We start from the raw sequence: 18,472 nt of genomic DNA on the forward strand, positions 1-18,472 counted from the left end.
AAAAAAAAAAAAAAAAAAAAAAAAAAAAAAAAAAATCACATGATATATAAATGTCAGTTGTTTTTTCAGTAATGTATAGTGTATGTGTCTATACATGGCCATCACATTTGGGTACACCAAGGTTTTGCCTGGTAAACATTACAAAACAAAAAGCAAACTGAAACAAGTAGCTACCGAAATGGATAAATACGCTGTGCATATTTAGATATGGGGACTGGACATGAGGTAGATGTCATTCATCGTTGAAGAATGCAGTTCCCTGGAGGGCAAGGCGGAACACGGACAAGATGTCCATTATAATGTAGCACTTTTCACTGTAATCCTCATAGCAACCTTGAAAGGAAGATACTGTTCTCAGACCCATTTTTCAGGTAAGAAACAGAAAACTGTCCAAATTATCAAAGAAATTCCAGTGAGCCCTGGCATTGTGCGTGGTGAGGGTTCTCCTCAGTCCAGCACGGCTGCACTAGCAGATAACACCGGTTACAAAATCAGTGCATGTTTGCCTCCAAAAGTCATGCGGGCGGCAATGCTGATTTTCTTTTGTATAAATTCTTTTGGCTTGGCAGTTTGCTAATATCTATGTACTATTTCAGCTCACTTTAATGTACTGTATTCACTTCTAGATACATAAGCCTAGGCAATCTGGGTCATTCTAATAGGGTCTACTCAGGACAGTCTGAGGCTCCTGGACCTATCTCTAATAGCTCTATTCATGTTAGGTAGACCGATTTAATGGAGTGCACATTCCTAGCAGTTCCTTGATTATAAATATACTTACCTTAAGTATCTACATGTGTCCTAAAAAATGTTTCATGTCCAAATGAAAATCATGATTGTCAGGAGAATGAAATCAATTCTGGGCACCTGTGCTTCAGAGACTGTGGGTGGAGACTTTCTTATTTGCATAGAGTCCTCTTATATTGGAAATTACACAAAAACAAAAAAGTAGTGAATAACAATGTCATCGTTTTTTCTATTTCTTTTGCAGGTTGATGACCAAATGAAGCTGCTTCAGAACTGCTGGAGTGAGCTCTTAATCCTCGACCACATTTACCGACAAGTGGTACATGGAAAGGAAGGCTCCATCTTCCTGGTTACTGGGCAACAAGTGAGTGTAGAGACAAAAAAAAAAAAGCATCTTTTTATTAAGCATGTTCAGAACAGCAGAAATTTAACTAGGTCAGAAGCACTCTTGTCCTTTGAAAGGGAGAGATTGGCTGCCAGTAATTTAGAAAAGATGACTTGGTGCACTCTGTTCCTGCTCTGATGATTACAGTTAAACTTGTAAAAGCAAACATAATCATAAGCATTCTGCTGCTTCCAGTCTGCTGGGACTGAAAGTTCTGCTTACAAGGGTCTAAAGAACGGGCAAATCAAATGTAATGATTAGTGTCCAGGACTTTTTTCCTCGAGCTTCTGCTTTAACCTACGACAGTTGTTTGTCGACTCTTTTAAATCCTTATAACTTGTGGAATCATCACCATTTTGGAACAACATTGGTGAACAAATTGGATTCGGATGTCACGAATAATTGAAATAGCTGATATAAAGGCAAGTGAGAAGGGAGAGGAATTTCAGTTATCAAGATCCAGCCATTCAAATGAAAGAGAGAAAGAAAAAAATTATTGTTAGGTCCTGTACGCTTCTGAGCAGACATTTGTTTGACCAACAAATATTTGTTGAACATCCTACTATGTGCTAGTTACTTCTCTGGGGTTTTAGTATATATATATTAGTGACCAAAATAAAAAAGTCCCTGCCCTCATGGAACTTAATGTTGTAGGAGGGAGAAGCTGATAGTGGACAATAATACTGAGAAACACGCCTGTGATATAAGGTCAGAGTGCTATTGAAAAAAAAGAAAAAAGAAATAACCAATTAGAGGAAAATCAACACTCATCCACAGATGTGTATTGCAGCGTGACCCATCAGTTGTGCTGTGAAATAGGAATGGTTGGTTTGGCTTTATTGAAAATGTGACATTTGAACAAAGTCTTAAAGGAGGAGAGACAGCTTTGTGGATGTCTTCAGAGAGAGTCTACTTAATGGACCTAACTGCAAGTTTACAGGAATTTAGGCAAGTCTCTCCAGTTTCTTACCCTCCCTTCTACAGCTGATGAGCTATTTAAATACATGCGTGGAACACAGTGATTCCTTCACTCCTTCGGGTCATACCTATTCAGGGCACCACTGCATTGTTCATTCAGCAGCGGTGACTTCAGTACTCAGGCACCATGATCTTTTACGTCCAGCCATAAATGTTTATGTGCTGTGAAACCACAGCAGTGCTATTTGGAAATGAAGGGATGTCTCCACACCATTTGCTGTATTATTAATAAATCGAAATTTCCCAATCAAATTAAAAGCAAGCACTATTCTGAGTTTTTGCAAATGGGGTCAATTCAAGCATCTCCATCACTATCTGGTCCTTGCTACTGGACCCTCAGGAGAAAGGCTTTGTAGAGGAGAAAATACAGTCCAATGGGTTTGACTTTCTGTGCTTTCAGAGTTTTGTTTGACATTTTCGTTCTGGGACCCAAGTCTTTGGAGGAAATGTACCCATTTTCAGAGCGTAATCATTGGATGTGCCTCCTGCCTTCACCCAACTAAGAGCTGCGTTGGAAGTACAAGACTGGACCCACAAATTAATTTGATTTCATTTCCTTCTGAGTTTCAGAAATGAAATGGGTTTGTGCTGTTCTTTCTCTCAAAGCACTTCCATTCCTGCTCTTTAGAAACACTTCCTATTTCACATTTCATTTTGCCTTAAGTGCTGCTCGTGGGTGAGGGTAATTACTATTTAAAAAGTAGAGAAAAGTGCATTTCTTGCCTGTCTGATTTTCAAAACCAACACCAATCCAGGAGTGGATGGTATTACAGTTTTTCGCATCAATTACTGGTGCTTTGTGTTTTGTCATCAGAACTGAATGAGGAACTCTGGTGAAGAAATAGTCATTTCCTTATGTTTCCTGCAGTCTGGATTCTTGCAGCTCCCCTCCCCACCCTTTAAAGTGTGCCACAGGTCGGTCAAAGCCCCTCCCTTCACTTTTTTTCATTCAGTCCAGTGACTACCCTAGTAATGATTTATTGTAATCAGACATTCTCATTTATGGCAGTTATGGTAGACGTCTTTATTTTCTTTTGTGGAATATCTAGACAAAACATTCTGAACTTATCTCTGTGCTTCTTGTATTTCATAGCATGGCAGCAAAACTGCTACAAAGGAAGACTTCAAAAGCGTATAACCTCTCTATCAGAATGAGACAGATATCTTAATGCAGGGTCATATACGTGTACTTCTTTTATTATATCCTCACAGGACCTATCACAAAGCTGAATATGTTAGGCACATCATAAATATTACCTGATTTACTGCTTGATTAAAACAAATTAAGTATAATGTTTTTGAGAATTATAAATACTTCCCTGACTGTGAAGATTGGAAAATTAGGCTTTTGCTACAGCAACAATAAATTAGTGTAGACCAGTTTTAAGAAGGTAATTAAAACAATGATGAATGGAAGGAAAAGAATATATTAAGTGTAAGAGTAAAGCAATATGCTGGAGAAAAAGATGATTTATTAAAAAAAAAAGAGGCCAGGAGCAGTGGCTCATGCCTGTAATCCCAGCATTTTGGGAGGCTGAGGTGGGTGGGTCACTTGAGGTCAGGAGTTCAAGATCAGCCTGGTCAACACGGTGAAGTCCTGTCTCCATTAAAAATACAAAAAATTAGCCAGGTGTGGTGGCAGGCGCCCGTGGTCCCAGTCACTCAGGAGGCTGAGGCAAGAGAATCGCCTGAACCCAGCAGGCAGAGGCTGCAGTGAACCGAGATCGTGCCGCTGCACTCCAGCCTTGGTGACAAAGCAAGACTCCATCTCAAAAAATAAAAATAAAAAATAGGCTGGGCGCAGGGACTCACGCCTGTAATCCAAGCACTTTGGAGGCCAAGGTAGGCAGATCACCTGAGGTCGGGGGTTCAAGACCAGCCTGACCAACATGGTGAAACCCTATCTTATAAAAAATTAAAAAACGAATAAAAAATAGAAAAGAAAAGAGGTGGGAAGCTAGGATATATATATCATATATGTATCTATATCACATATATATCATGTATATATCCATATGACTACCGTGGACTGTAATGCTAATTTTCTTTTATATGAATTCTTTTGGCTTGGCAGTTTGCTAATATCTATATACTATTTCAGCTTCACTTTAATGTATTGTATTCACTTTTAGATACATAAGTATAGGCAATCCGGGGTCATTCTAATGGAGTCTACTTAGGACAGTCTGAGTTTTATATATACATTTATCATATATATATTTCATATCATACATATATGATATGAAAGTAGTTGAAGGAAGCAAAAAACAAATAAAGAACTTCTTCCTGTTATGTTTATAATTCAATAACAATTGAGCTGTGTTAGAGTGTATTTTCTTTGCTAGTGCAGAATATGTGCTCTCTGGTGTGTGTGTGCAAGATTCACACGTACAGTGTAATTTAGAATTGGAACAGCCTGTTTTCATGTCCCCTTTCCAAAACGTCCTGGCTAACTTTAGCAAGTCCCTATACCTTTTGAGGTTCAGTATCCTCAGCTGTCTGGTGGGTACTATGATGGTATCTACCTGAGAGAACTGCAATAAGAATTACAGGAAGAATTTTGTGAAATGCTGACATATAAATCAGAAGTCCTCCTAACTAGGCCAGTGCAAGAGTGACATTTATCGATTCAGCAGCCCCAGGAAGAAAGGACTATTATCCTCCTTTGGCAGATAAGGAACCAAGGCAAAGAGAGATGAAGTGGTTGATTCAAGGTCAAGATGCATCTAGTAAGTGGTAGAACAGATGGTCAGATCGAGGCAGACTGATGCCAGAGTTTGTGTTCTTCACCAACATGTCATACTGTTGATCTGGATAATTCACAGATGCTGCAGAGCTCGACTTCATGCAGGCATTTCATTTGGTCTTCACGTGTAATTCCAGTGCACGACAGACTCTACAGAAATTCTGAGCAAAACAAATTCATTTCCTGTTTTTTTTCTTTTTTTGAGACAGAGTTTCACTCTTGTTGTCCAGGCTGGAGTGTAATGGTGAGATCTTGGCTCACTGCAAACTCCTAGCTTCAAGTGATTCTCCTGCCTCAGGCTCCCAGTTAGCTGGGATTACAGGCATTCGCCAACATGCCTGGCTAATTTTGTATTTTTAATGGTGACGGGGTTTCTCCATGTTGGTAAGGCTGGTCTCGAACTCCCAACCTCAGGTGATCAGCCGCCTCAGCCTCCCAAAGTGCTGGGATAAGAGGTGTGAGCCACTGCGCCCAGCCTCATTTCCTTTTTTATTGAGACTAAATGCATACACTTTTTTGTGATTTACTTAGTAGTTTGTTTTGGAGGGAATTTTCTATATGGCATTGTAAGCATGTTGTTACAGTAGATCTAAGTTATTCACAAGCAATGTTAATGTGATTATTGCTTAATGTTATAAAATTATTTCAATGTTAAGAAAAAAACTAAAACTAAGAAAAAAATCACTCATAATACCATTACTCGAATCAACTGTTTTTGTTGAATTCTCTTCCAATCTTTGGAGAAAACAAAATGAGAATTTTTCTCATTTTTCTAAATAAAATAACTCACCTGCCCCAGAGACATATTGACCTACTATCATGGATTTGTGTGGAATGTGAACTTTAAAACACTCCTAGAAGTGTGTTTCCATGATGCGCTGTATTAAGGCCATGTTGTTAATATCATGGGGAAAAGTCAATGATATTACTTCAATACAGCATGCAAAATTCCCCTAAAGGCAACTTAGTACTCACCTGTAGGAGATAAATACATTTTTTTTACTTAGTTTAAAACAAATGTTTCTGATGGCTTGATAAATGAAGGGAGATCAAAGATGTAAGGGGAAAAAAATTAGACACAGCCCTGCAGCCAATAGTGATAAGAGACATAATTCATCCACCTAATCAATGACTGTAATGACTGCCCTTTGCATAGAACTTTGCACTGTGTACTTTCACATGTAAGCTCCATTACACAGGGTCAGAGAAAGTGTGGGGAAATTTCAGAGGAGGAAGTACAAAGAGAACAAGATGGGTGTTCAAAGCTGTCCAGATGATTCAGCTTCTATAAGGAAGTACCTTACCGCTCAAGTGAGGATATTTGATTGTACTCCTTTGCAAGTTGAGGAAGACACTGCTAAAATCCTTCTAGGTCAGAAGAACAGTGACAAGCAATTACCGGATGAAACTTTAACTAAACTCACCACCTTTTCCATCCTCAGCCAGGAGAAATACAATATTCCCAATTCACTCATTATAGATATCCAGGTTTACTTCCAGTATTTTCCCAACTGCCCTGTTGAGAAAATGTTTACTTCTGGAATAAATGAAAATGTTAATACTGAGTATTTTGAGATTAGCAAATAGGAATATTAAGTATGCCTTAGTCCACAGTATCAGGAACAAAGTCTCAAAACAAAGGGAACACCAGACAGTGATTTTCTACCATGTTGAAAGCATGTATGTCATATGTACACATTGCTTTATAGTGACCGTTCAGACAAACAGAAATGCAAGACCCCAGGCGCTCCGTAGCCTGGTCTTCTGGCTTTTTCTTACTAAATACAGCTCACTGTAAATAATATGGCGAATTTGTCATAGCAGAGGAGGAAGAAAAAGACTAGCCTGGATTTTAAAAAATGAGTGACTGACCAGGAAACTGTTCCTTGGAGCTTGAAAAGAGAAAAAAGGTAAATAAAATAGCACAGCTTTCTCTTAAGCCCAGTGGCTCACAAGTTTGCTCACGAAATATTTGCAGAATTGAACCTGTTCATAGTTCATTCAGAACTAGAGAAGCTAAAACAGTTCCACTGCAAAGAGTAGCCCAGGACACCAGTACATTGTATACTGAAATGAGAATTCAGTGTTTCACTTAACCCTAAAGTTACCTATTATGTTTTAATTGTGTCTTTGAATCAGGCATCTACATAAAGGTATGTTAAAGAGCCTTATTAAGTAAAAAGGAAATTATGATTATCAATAATATTAAGCACTTCAAATGTTCTATATAGTAGCAACTTATAGTTATGAAAAGAATTCTTTCCTATCCAATATTTCAAAAACTATACACGTACATATGCACACATATATCTATGTATGTGTAAAATAATAATGTACTTCAAAGTGGGGTCAGGTTTTAGTATTTGCATATTGTAGCTAATTAACAGCCACTGTAACATCATCCTAAGGGAAAGGTCTACTGGCAACTTATCATCTTCTATTATTGTGTATCATATTAAAATGACAGGCATCTTACAATATACAAGTCATCAAAATTTCAGTGATTAGAATTAAAAACAATTTAGCTAAAACTGTTTATACTTTCACGATGAGTGAAATTTATCCAAAGGGGACATCAGTTTAGAGTATTTCTTCAATATCTCCCTTGAATTTAATGACACAAAGATTGCACGTAAGAGAGCAATAAATTAATTTTACTAAGTACATAAAAGTCAAGGCCAGCTGCTCATGAAATGAGCACAAACTCTGCATTCAACAATGAACATATAATTATGTTTGTAATAAAATGTAAGGAAGTTGGAGATCTGTATGCTGTTTCAAGAATAAATCACCCATCCTTCTTTGGAGCTGTGCAATTTGATAAATTATCCTTGAAAGAAATGTTTTCTAAGCCCACATTTAATAAGCATGTTTGAGCTTTCAAATTAGCATGTAAATAAATGTATAGCTATAAAGTTTTTGGTAAGCCAATTGATTTTTTGAGGTCCATCTCACTAAAGGCATCTCACTAAATATGTAATCATATGAAACAAATTAGATCCCTTTCTGTTACAGTGCACTACATTTTCAAGTATGAAATTCTAGTATTTGAACTTATTATTATACACCTGTTAGAACTATACATACCAATAGTTCATTAACTCCATCTTAATAATGGAAAATTCATACCAACATATTTATGTTTCATTTTAGTATGGTCTTCCTGGTTCAGGCCTTAACTAGCGATTTCTTTTGTTTTCTTTTTTGTTTGTTTTTTTGAGACAGAGTCTCACTCTGTCACCCAGGCTGGAGTGCAGTGGTGTGATCTCAGCTCACTGCAACCTCTGCCTCCCGGGTTCAAGCAATTCTTCTGCCTCAGCCTCCCGAGTAGCTGGGATTACAGGCATGTACCACCACGCCCAGCTAATTTTTGTATTTTTAGTAGAGATGGGGTTTCACCATCTTGGCCAGGCTGGTCTTGAAATCCCAACCTCAGATGATCCACCTGCCTCAGCCTCCCAAAGTGCTGAGATTACAGGCGTGAGCCACTGTGCCCAGATCTTAACTAGTGAGTTTTACTAAAAACTGTGTATATGTTAAGTTACAGCTGCAATGCATTCCATTGATTCCAAGCTTAAATTGATAGTCTTGTCCCATCTATGATTATTTCTTGATAATCACAGAAGTGGGAGATACCCTACTATTATCACCTAATTTAACTCCCTTCTTTAAAGATGAGGTCACCAAGGGATGGAGATTTATATGTACTTGCTCAAGGCTCTTCGTTTGTAAGAGGCGGCATTGGCTCAGGCCTCTTACCTAGTCTCAGGCTTCTGCCACCGCTGCTGCCCCATCAGGCCTTCCTGCACTCATTCACTCCTCTATCCCATTAGTCTCGATAAAATTTGTGTTATTATTGTCCGAAGTAGTTGACCATGTGCAGTTTTTAAAGAATTTATAGCACAGGCACCTTTTTAAAGTAAGGATTTCCCTTGAAGTAAAAAGTTCTCCTGTAAGAGAACTGGCAAAATGATAGTTGAGACATCACTCTGTGTGCTCTGCAGATAATCCCAGCATGCTCCACAGAGTTCAACAGCTTGTCCCGTCTCCTTCCAGCTCAGGGTTCAGGTTACCCATGTACTGACCCTTCCTTAACACACTCTGAAACAACCACAGGAGTTCTTACCACACTTGATGTTTAAATTTAGTGCATCGATGCCAGCACCTGGATAAAGCAGGTAGACAGTGCTGTACGTGATGCAAGAGCTTTCCTCTATCACACATTAACTGTGGCTTTTTCATGCATAGTTGACTCGATATAAACTGATTGACACCTTTGGGGGTCATCTTTCCACTGACTCATAATTTTTCTCACTCTTGAAAAAGCTTTCTGTACACCCAGTATTCTCTAGTTAAAGCTGAAAATTCAACTCATCATATTTACACAATAAAAAAAATCCATTCTGCCTTGTTTTTAATTGCAAATTCTACTCAGGGGACTCGTTCTGCTGCTTAGGAGGCAGCCCTGTGCCTTCTCCTAGAGAAGCAAGTGCAGTCAATTATGGTAATGAAATGTCAATAAATATAAAAATTTAATACAGTCGGCTCTGGGTGAGTGGCAGATGAGGACTTGCCTCCCAGACAAATTTGCTGCTGCTGCAAATATTAAATGCACCTAAAAGAGTATCTGGTTGCCTGAGAGCTCTCCAGTAAAAAAAAGGATGGGAGCGTCAAGTACCAACTGGGCTTTCCCATTATGCTGTAATCGCAACAGCAAAGCCAGTGCTATCACTGACAGCCATCCCAACGTCTTAACTTATTATAAATTGAACTTCATATGTCCCCATGAATAATCTAAGATTGGAGCCTAACAGCACTTTCTTTTTTTTTTTCCCCAAGACAGAGTCTCGCTTCTTTGCCCAGGCTGGAGTGCAATGGTGCGATCTTGGCTCACTGCAACCTCCATCTCCTGGGTTCAAGCAATTCTCCTGTGTCAGCCTCTCCAGTAGCTGGGATTACAGGCACATGCCACCACGCCCGGCTAATTATTGTATTTTTAGTAGAGACAGGGTTTCACCATGTTGGCCAGGCTGGTCTCAAACTCCTGACCTCAAGTGATCCACCTGGCTTGGCCTCCCAAAGTGCTAGGATTACAGGGGTTAGCCACTGCTCCCAGCCAGCACTTTTTTTTCAATGAAAAGGGAAATAAGCCTTTTCTTTTTTTGTTTCCAGACATCAGAATTATTCTCCTAAATAAAGTTATTGCTGTCTTTAGAGAGAAACACATTAATCTGTTATAATCTAATGTAATCATCTGAGAACAGCAGTTTTATGTCATGCTTTTTGGGAAACAAAACTAAGAAAATAATTTATTTGTATTTATTTTAAATTTTTAAATGAACACTTCTGCTGTTCTATAAAGAATAATTAAATGTGATTCTTTCATCATCCACAAACATGCAATCTAGAACCATGATGACTTTAAAATGTAGTCTCACAATACAAGTAGAAAAGTATCTGCCTTTATTTTCCTTAGGCACTAGTTAATATCATTGTATATACATAGAATACTCTTCTGGATTCACTTTTCATGGACAGTATGTTTCTTTCAACTTATTCATGAGAGTTAAAATTTTTTATCTAATGTAATGATGTAATTTCATAATAGAAAAGGCATATAGGCTTGAAAAATTTAGGTAGGCAAAACCCATTTCATATATAGCTTATCAAAAGTGATTATATTTATCAGAAATAATAATTCTGATGCATTTTAGAATAGTGGAATATGCCTCAAACTACTCTCATGGGGAACACCTCTTCTGTTATCAGTCTGTATGGTGGCCAGGCACGGTGGCTCAGGCCTGCAATTCCAGCCCTTTGGGAGGCTAAAAGTCAGAGAATTATTCACCTCAGGAGTTCAAGACCAGTCTGGTCAACATAGTGAGACCCCCATCTCAATTATATTTAAAAAGCCTGTATTGCAATCTGACTTTACCCATAGTTCTTAACAATCACAAGTGAAATATATATTGCTGATTCTGATAGTTCGTAAAACTGTGATTCTGTATTGCAGGTGGACTATTCCATGATAGCATCACAAGCTGGGGCCACCCTCAACAACCTCATGAGTCACGCGCAGGAGTTAGTGGCAAAACTGCGTTCTCTCCAGTTTGATCAACGAGAGTTTGTATGTCTGAAATTCTTGGTGCTCTTTAGTTTAGGTAAGAAATCTTTTTCTCATGCTGTGCTCAACCAGTGATTGCTAAATGATGCTGAAGTTCGAGTGTCTTGTGGTCTATGTGTGTTGTTGTTCTAGCAACATAAAGCCCTTCCTTTCAATTATGAAATCTTCAAATGTGAATGTATTTTCATGTATATTTCTGCATGACGCACAGCCCTTTAGTAGGGGTAGGTTGGGGAATGGAAAATGAGTTCGTCAATTGACTCATTCAAATGAGTCCTGGTTTTTCTTCCATAACGTACAGATAAGCAATAATCAAATAAAGCTATGACAAAGGGGCCGGGCGGGGTGGCTCACGCCTGTAATCCCAGCACTTTGGGAGGCCGAGGCGGGTGGATCACGAGGTCAAGAGATCGAGACCATCCTGGTCAACATGGTGAAACCCCGTCTCTACTAAAAATACAAAAAATCAGCTGGGCATGGTGGCGCATGCCTGTAATCCCAGCTACTCAGGAGGCTGAGGCAGGAGAATTGCCCGAACCCAGGAGGCGGAGGTTGCGGTGAGCCGAGATCGCGCCATTGCACTCCAGCCTGGGTAACAAGATCGAAAGTCCGTCTCAAAAAAAAAAAAAAAAAAACCTATGACAAAGGTTTAAAGTAGACAGCTTAGGAAAGACGTCTGATATCAAATTTTGGCCATCTTTCTACCATTGATAATTTTTATGTATCTTTTGTTTCATCTTGGTACTTGCTTCTGTTTTTATTCTTCTAAAATGTGAATCGTAATTAAAAACCTGTATTTAAATCTCTATCAGCATTAACTGGAGACTGTTTATAAGCAGATGCACTACTATGCAAGTATAAAAGATGACAGTTGTCAGGGGGAAAGATGCTTCCTTAGGAAAGCTTTGGAAAAGAAAGATAACTAAGCAAGACAGATTAGCTAAATCAAGGTTCTCAGTGAGTCAGTTGAGAAAAATCACCACTGCTTGGAATAAAAAAAGGATTAAGGAGATGGATTTTTATTGACTTCAAAGGAACAGATTTTCCTGCCTGTCCCTTACTTGATTTCTGTATTTTGTTAGCTTAATAAAGCCAACTTAAATAAACTTTTTGCCAAGCCCATTTATTACTTATTGGCAGACAGCTGAGGGAGGCAACTTTCCTTGAATGAAAAAAATGCAGAAATCAGATTCACCAACATATGTTTTTTCTTTAGTCTTCAGTTATAAGATAGTTGTGAATTCATATTCTAAGGAATAAAACAATAAAACAAACTGCAAAGTAAAACAGATGTGTCCGCTCTCCAAATTCGGTACTTCACTTTTTAAAATTCTCCTTGACAGGACTGCACAACTGCTGCTAATAAAGGAGTAGTCTGAAGTAATAGAACGAGAGTTAATTTTTCACATATAGTCAACATTTAAAATAAAAAGAGCATTTTCGTATTTTGGAAAATGTGATAAATATAGCAAAAAGAAATGTTACTGAAAATTTAAACGGACAACAGAATTTCATAGACGTAGTGTTCAAAGGTTTACAGTGCCAGCAGTGGATCCTGTGTGGTTTCTGTATTAACCACAATAAAAGGGGAAGTTCTGTTGTAGTAAGTCTGCATCTTTTACCCGAGAACAGTTTTTAGAATGTTAAGAAAGGAAGATAGCAAGCATAGGGCTGCATGCTGTCATTGCACAAATTATTCTGGTTTACGGTAAGATCTTGGTCTTTAAACTAGTACATTTGATCCGTAATTAAATGGAAAATGTGGTAATATATGTGTTAGAAATCTTATAGCAACTTAGTGATAAAATATTTAGAGAGAGCCATCTCACTTCAATGGTATTTTAAATTAGTTGAAGAAATGTATTGCATTTGAAGATGTACACATTAACCATGCGCCATCTTTAGTTTTCAGCACTCTTATCTGTTCATTTTCCAAAATGATTAAATTATCTTCCAATACTATGGGGAGGGGGCTGGGCTAGATCGGAGATGCTTTCAACCTTTGAACCTCAAACATTATCTTCCTGAACAACTGGGCCGTGTATTTACCAGAACTTTAGTCACACACTCTGCTGTTCAATGAGTACTTCGATCGTTTCCGGAGCTCAGTGCACCAGTGAATAGCTGGCCTAAATGTCCATTACATTCATGTCTATTTGTTGCTTAAGGAAGAAGGGAAAGCATGGCTTTCAGATCAAAGGTAAATAGAATTCTGGCCAAGAGCCCGCCTTTTTTATAAATTTTATTTATTGTTACTATTTTTTGAGAAGGCGTTTCGCTCTTGTTGCCCAGGCTGGAATGCAGTAGCACGATCTTGGCTCACCACAACCTCCACCTCCCGGGTTCAAGGGATTCTCGTGCCTCAGCCTCCCGAGTAGCTGGGATTACAGACATGCGCCACCATGCCCGGCTAATTTTTGTATTTTTAGTAGTGACCGGGTTTCTCCGTGTTGGTCAGGCTGGTCTTGGACTGCCAACCTCAGGTGATCCACCCTCCTCGGCCTCCCAAAAGGCTGGGATTACAGGCATGAGCCACCACGCCCAGCCAAGTCCATTTTTTTTTTTTTTTTTTTTTGGAGAAGCAGGAGAAAAGTAATCAGCAGTAAAATTCAAGTAATTTCTAATTTATGAGTTGGAAGAACATTTTACTCCATAGAAACAGTGGCTAATCAATTTTTAAATTTCAACTTTACTGATTAACTTTAGGTGCCTCGGCTGGCCCTAAATGTCAGTTTTACCTGCGATTAATGATGAAATCATAGCATAGTCATCCTTGAAAATTAAGGCCAAGTCCTAAGCCAGTACCTGCTGTCCTAGACCCTCCTCCTTTTTTTTTTTTTTTTTTTTTTTTTTTTAAGACAGGGTTTCACCATGTTGGTCAGGCTGGTCTTGAACTCCCGACCTCAGGTGATCCACCTGCCATGGCCTCCAAAGTGCTTGGATTACAGGCGTGAGCCACCACGCCTGGCCCTAGACCCTCCTCCTGAGCCTGGAGTCCCCTGAGTCTGAAAACTGCTATGTTTTTATGTCAGCCCAGCCTTGAGCTTCTTTGGTCCTGGAGGAAAACGAAGATTTTGTGGACTGGTCAGAGGCCATGGGCTGTGTGGAGAGAGGACTACAGCAGTATTCTCCTTTGAGAGACGAAACCATGTTTCCCAAATAGATTTGGTGGGAGAAGGTGGGCCGTGGTCCCAAGCAGGTGCAGCATTCCAAGCTAGAAGCATGGCCAGTGTGAAAGCTTAAGGGCAAGAGAGCAAAATGAGTTTGGGGAACTGTTAGCTGATGCATATGGGTCGAGGGAAGCAGCAGATATGGCTGGAGACATAGGCAGGAGCCTGGACATGGATGTGAAAGCCTTAGATGCATTCAGCACATGCCCATTGAGTGCTTGCTGTGTGTCTGGCACTGAAGTAGGCACTGGGGCTATGGTGACAGGAAGTAGGCACCGTGGTTTCCACTTTATAGACAATTAGGAAGTGTAGCGGTGTTTTCAAGGGGACGGGGATGCGGAGAGTAACTTAAGTTGATCGGCCTTTCTGGGAGCACCATGGAAAGTGGATTGAAGCGAGGACCGTGCTGGAAACCCTGTGTTCACAGGTTTTATTTTTATTTTATTTATTTATTTATTGCTTTTTTTCCTGGCATGCTGTGATTTATTTTATTTTATTAGTTTTAGAGGTGGCTTTAATACTCCATGAGGTTGGACTGAGATGGGAAATACAAATGAGTTATAGGTTTCACGCCACAGAATGTGGCACAGTTGAGAGGAAGAAGTCCAGGGTGAGCTTAGTGTTTCTGGACGTCTAGCTGGAATAGAGACGTCTACAGGAACAGTAACTGCTTAGTTGAGTCAAAGCAGGTCCCAATAGCAGTCATCCACTTTCTAATCTGAACGTCATTCACTAAAGTTTATTACTGATGACACAAAACGTTCATGACAGGACTTAAAAGTAAAGTGGACTCAAATCCTTCTGGTTTGCTGTCTGACTTTCCCCCCTCAGATTTTATCCATGAGCAGACATCAGTTAAGTAACTTGATCAAGAAAGGAAATAAAAGTCAAAAATGCCCTCTCAGCGCATTTCTCTGGGTATAACATTAATAGATTCTATAGACCCAATCTCTGTTAGTTGTTACTTGTAATGTTTTCTTTACATTTCTAGCACATTGCTTGGTACATAGTAGGGACTTACAAAATGTTTATTGATAAAAATAAATAAATGGGCCTCATATGGTGGCTCACACCTGTAATCCCAGCACTTCGGGAGGCCAAGGTGAGAGACTTCATTGAGCCCTAGGGGTTTGAGACTAGCCTGGGCAACATAGAGAGACCCCATCTCTATAAAATAATTATCAGGTGTGGTGGTTTCATCTACTCGAGCCTGGGGGTGTCAAGGCTACAGGGAGCCAAGATCATCCTACTGCCGTCCAGCCTGGGCGACAGATTAAGACCCTGTCTTAGAAAATTAAAAAACACAAATAAACAAATAGTTTGAAACTTAAAGCAAAGCCTTTACCAAAGCAACTTGTGATAGGTAATAGGAGGTAGTTTAGCTAAAAGCCATATTCAAATACAGGTTATTTTTCTGAGGCCAGTTTTTCCAAAGAACTCTCTCATAAATACCTCCTCAAAATGAATTTTTTTCTGTTATCAGTTTGCATTCTCCGAGTTTATGAGGGGAGATGTTTGTTTATAAGCTCTTTGGGAAAGCTAACTTGAAGAAAGTTTAGGAAGATTATTACTGGCTAAAACCAGGTGGCAAATGCATTTCTGTTCCAAGCAAATGCAAGGTGATAGGCTTTCAGCCCATGTTAAGTAATAGTAGTTAAAACAATGCTGTACGATTCTTTCTTGGCATTGATAAAATCCTATTTCCAGTAAAATGAATGAAGAACATACTATCTTTGCTCATCATGATAGCTCTTTGCTTCATACTAAATTTCCAAATTTTGAACGTGGCATTTGATTAAAGCATAACACACCCCAGGTAAGCTTTGTCCTCATGGAGACAAATACCCGCGGGAAGATGGGCTGTGGTTGCCTCAGGGAATGACTCAGCTGGTCCAGACAGAAAAGCTACCGCCTGCTAAATGTCCTCCAGACTGTCACCTGATCCTCATCTGCAGAGAAGCAACGGGCATAATTCAAGAACGAAACTGATTGAAGCGTTGCTTGTTTCATCCACGGGTTCAGTTCAAGCATTCTGTAGTGGCTAGTCATGATTCCTTTCTCTTAAAAAGAAATTAAGGACATTATTTTAAATAGAAAAGGTCATCTAAGCAATTATTGAAATGTCCTAGAATAAACAATGTGACTTGATTCACAAGTTGGAAGAGATTTTCCAAAATGGATGGGTAAGACCTTCGGGGCTTGAAAGAACTTTATTTTATTATTTATTCTTATTATTTTTAGAGACAGGGTCTTGCTCTGTTGTCCAGGCTGGAGCATAGTGGCATGACCATAACTCTCTGCAGCTTCTAACTCCTAGGCTCAAATGATCCTCTCACCTCAGCCTCCTGAGTAGCTGGGACTACAGGTCACACCCATGCCCAGCTAATTTTTTAATTTTTTTGTAGAGATGGGCTGTCACTATGTTGCCCAGGCTGGTCTTGAACTCCTGGCCTCAAGCCGTCCTCCCTCCTTGGTTTCTCAAAGTGCTGGGATTGCAGCCGTGAGTCACACATCTGGCCCTCCCTTGAAAGACCTTTAAAATCATAATTTGGAAGGAAAAAAACAGTGTTTCTAAGGCAGAGCAGAACATTTTTCTCTTTGTTGTGGCTCCTCTCAACCATGCAAGTCTGATACTGAACAAAGCGGCAGGCAGGGCTCCGTGGTCGTTCTGGGTTTCTTTTCTTTTTTTATTCTTTTATTTTGTATGTGTTAAGTGAAATGTTCTGGTTTTCCTAGTGAAGCAAAGGTCTTTTTTTCTGTCACATTAATAAACTGTAAGGTTCATGAAAACAGTGTATGTTTTACTCCTCATGTGCTGCCTGGCATATATAGGATTTTAATAAATATTTATTGCATTTGTGAATGGAAGAATGCCTTTCCTCCCAACTGCTAGATTAAAAAGAAAAAAATAATGGGAATTGAAAAAAATTCATTTAAAAAATGCAAGCACAGAATCTGAAGAAAGAGAGGCTAGAAGATAGATCTCATGGATAACTATTAGCGGATTTGGCATCTATTTTTCCCCTTTAAAAAGTAGGGAGATAAGTCTTTACATTATTAAGCATTTTTTTTTTAATTATTATTATTATTTTTAGTACAGACGGGGCCTTGCTGTGTTGCCCACGCTGGTCTTGAACTCCTGACCTCAAGTGGTCTGCCCACCGCAGGCCCGGCCTATGAAGGGGATTAGTACAAGTAATATAGAGACTAAACTGAGTTCCTCTTCTTTGCAAATAAAATAATAAATAAAATTATTTGTTGATGATCAGCATTTAGGTTCTATTGGAAGTTGTAACACTAAGAGTGTCAAACACAAAATGAGCCATAGAAGGAAGTGGTGGTAACGCTATTCTTTGGTAATGTTAATAATAAAATGTCCTCAGATGAACAAATCACTAAGTTTCTCCCTTACAGAATGAAGAGAACTAAGAGAACATTCCCCCCCAGTTTTGTAACTAAAAAAACAAAAATAGATGATCCAACATTTTAGACTTCTCAGATCCAGGTCTAGAACTAATAACCCCAGAGGCCAGTCAGTAATTTTTCTGATTCAGCCTACTTTCCTTTTCAGAGTCATTTGATCTCATCAATCAGCATATTAAAAATACTATGTAAAGTAGACTTTTGAAGACACAGGTCTGAACTGTGTGGGTCCACTTCTGCTAGAACTTTTTTTTTTTCAATAAATACAGTCAGCCCTCTGTATCTGCAGGTTCTATGTACAAATGCTGGTCCAAAATCCAGTATCCATCGGATGCAAAATCCACACATACAGAGGGCTGACTTTTCCGATCTGAAGGTTTCACGGGGGTAGATGGCAGGACTTGGTATAGGCGGGGGTCCTGGAACTGATCCCCCTTGTATGCCAAGGGAGGACTGTGCTTATTAAAACACTATTTCTTTATGAAGGCAAAATGATATAAGAAATTGGGACAATCATCTGAAGAAAGTGGACCAAAAAGAAAAGCAACCTATATTGGTAAAAGCAGGGAAATACTTTACCTGAATTTCCAATTTTTTTATTGAATATGCTAAGTAAGTATATAGCTCTCAGTTCACTCAGTTTCTAAATACAGTCATCCCTCACTGTGTCTACCAAAATCTGCACACACTCAAGTCCCACCGTCAGCCCTGCAGAATCTGAGTGTGCAAAAATCGCTCCTCCGTCTAGGCAGATTTCGTATCTGTGAATACTGTGTTCTCATCTGTGTTTGATTGAAAAAAGTCTAGTCAAACCTGTGTTGTACAAGGGTCAATTACGTGTAGTAAGTTTTGGTTTTCTCTACGTGAACTCTGGGTTTCAGAGCTTCAGCAAACTCCCA

General features: G+C 39.2%; 1 protein-coding gene across 2 annotated transcripts in view; it reads left to right on the forward strand.

Moving 5' to 3' along the window:
• Window positions 1–18,472, forward strand: part of NR5A2 (nuclear receptor subfamily 5 group A member 2) — a 157,327-nt gene that overhangs the window by 86,477 nt on the left and 52,378 nt on the right. For both annotated transcript variants that reach the window (XM_037728154.1, XM_017499384.2), the window contains 2 exons: window positions 992–1,111; window positions 10,870–11,017. In XM_037728154.1, coding sequence (XP_037584082.1) covers window positions 992–1,111; window positions 10,870–11,017 — 268 coding nt within the window. The remainder of the gene's footprint in view (window positions 1–991; window positions 1,112–10,869; window positions 11,018–18,472) is intronic.

This window comes from Cebus imitator, unplaced genomic scaffold, assembly GCF_001604975.1.
Source record: "Cebus imitator isolate Cc_AM_T3 unplaced genomic scaffold, Cebus_imitator-1.0 Scaffold257, whole genome shotgun sequence".
NCBI lineage: Eukaryota > Metazoa > Chordata > Mammalia > Primates > Cebidae > Cebus > Cebus imitator.